Source organism: Miscanthus floridulus, chromosome 18, assembly GCF_019320115.1.
Source record: "Miscanthus floridulus cultivar M001 chromosome 18, ASM1932011v1, whole genome shotgun sequence".
Taxonomy (NCBI): domain Eukaryota; kingdom Viridiplantae; phylum Streptophyta; class Magnoliopsida; order Poales; family Poaceae; genus Miscanthus; species Miscanthus floridulus.
Genome location: NC_089597.1, coordinates 80316840 through 80318784, shown reverse-complemented (window position 1 = coordinate 80318784; position 1945 = coordinate 80316840). Strand labels below are relative to the sequence as shown.

At 56.0% G+C, this 1945-nt stretch overlaps 1 protein-coding gene across 1 annotated transcript; it reads right to left on the bottom strand.

The window, feature by feature from the left end:
* Window positions 1–295: 295 nt before the first annotated feature.
* LOC136520490 (peroxidase P7-like) lies at window positions 296–1945 on the bottom strand. Its single transcript, XM_066514032.1, has 3 exons — window positions 1647–1945; window positions 1345–1524; window positions 296–1241 (listed from the first exon to the last, which is right to left on the bottom strand). Exons 1-3 carry the CDS (start codon window positions 1938–1940, stop codon window positions 687–689), a joined length of 1029 nt encoding a protein of 342 aa, XP_066370129.1. The 5' UTR covers window positions 1941–1945; the 3' UTR covers window positions 296–686.

The following is a 1945-nucleotide window of genomic DNA, read 5'->3' as shown; positions in this document are numbered from 1 at the left end:
CAGATTCTCCAGCGGGATGAACCTGTTTGTTTGGTTGCAATCAGAAGGGCTGCGATGAGCCGAGATGGCCAGATCAACCGATGAAACAAAGATCGGATGGCAGAGAAATCAAACTGACGTTGAAGAATGAGAGCTCAGCTTTAGAGAGTAATTGTTGTCAGTGGGTATGAACGTTTATAGAAACTAGAGAGATGTTTTCCAATTCAGAATTAGGTGGGCCCATAAAGGGAGGAGCACATAACCCAGGCCTTGGTGCAGAACTAGATCTGCAGATTTTGGCCCAGTGACTAGAACACGTGACAGGACTAGAGTACAACAGTCGAACGAGATGATACAACATGAGCGATTTTCTTCCCCAGTGTGCCTTCACCGCTTTGATGTTCGAACACATGACATGACCATAAAGTAAACATGGATGGTGTTTATATATATGTAGTTGCGTCTCCGTAACCTGGCCATGTAAGTGACACTGCTTCGTTCACTCCTTGCGTGGTCGTTATTCCACTGCTCCGTACTGATGAGTTCTATCTATAGCTATATATATAGAGTACTGCAGTTCATGAGAAGCTAGCTATAGCTAGCTTACATGTCGGTCGATCCATCGTTCCATCCATGGGCGGTCGATCGATGAGCAAGCTAGCTAAGCTAGAAGTATATATATCCGATCGGTATCTAGGCATTTATATCTAGCTGTTGACGACGTGGCAGTTGCGCCTGATCTGTCCGGCGGTGCCGGTGAGCACCCCAACGTTGCCCATCTTAATCATGGCCGCCACGAAGTCGCTGTTGAAGAGCGAGGCGCTGGCGCTGTACTGCCTCACCAGCGCGTCCTGCGACCCGCCGTTGAAGAGCTCCTGGTCCGAGTGGAACAGGCCCCGCTGAGACAGCAGGTTGGTGAAGTAGTCCGTGTCGAACCTCGCCGGCGTCTGCACGTCGATGGGCGCCAGGGTGCCGTCGCCGCCGGACCGCGGGCACGTCTGCTGCCGGAGCGCCGCGAAGGAGGCGTTGATGTTGGTGTCGCCGTAGATGCGGCTCCGGAAGGTGGTGCACCGGGCCTGCCCGATGGTGTGCGCGCCCGACAGCGCCGTCATGTCGCGCGCCGACAGGCCCTGCCTGGCGAACAGGGAGATGAGCGTGCCCAGGCTCGCCGTCGGCGGCGGGAGGTTGCTGTTGGCCAGGGAGGCGCTCGCCGTCGTCGAGTCCCGCCGGCCGAGCGGCACGTTCCAAGTCGGCCCGCCGAGCTACGTACGCGGTACGCACAACAACAAAGGAAGGAAAAGTGTCAGACGCATGCCCCTTGACCGACCATACACACCAGATAACTAACTGATATGACATGCGTACAAGATTCGTTCCGTCGCGCGCGGCAAGCGCGAGGATGTCGGCGCACGACACGACGCCGGGGCACGCGGCCTCCACGTTCGTCTTGATGGTGTCGATGACCTCAAAGCCGCGCACCGAGTTGGCGTTGGGGCCGGCCGTCTTCTCCCCTCCGGCGTCGAGAAGGATCGATCCGTCGCAACCCTGTCATCATCATCATCATCACATCTCAGTTAAACCGAATTGTCCAGCATAGCATGCAGAAATGGTGTGTTGTTAGTTGTTAAGAACTGCTAGATGAGTAGTGTGAGGATTCTAGCTAGTACTTGAACAAAGCAGTCGTGGAAGAAGAGCCTGAGCAGAGAGGCGCCCATCCTCTGCTCAGCGCTGACGGCCTGGGTCATCGCCGTCCGCACGATGGTCTGCAGGTTGGGGCAGGAGGACGCATAGAACGTGGTCGAGAGCTGTGCTTGGGCGGCACAGGAGAGAAGGGAAATGGCGACCAAGCATTGCATCAAGGTAGGAGCCGCCATGGCAACCTCCTGCACACACTCGGTGAAGCTACTTGCTGAAGCAGTAAGGTCTCTACGGCAGCTTCGATTTGAGAGGGGTGGGCACATGGCCC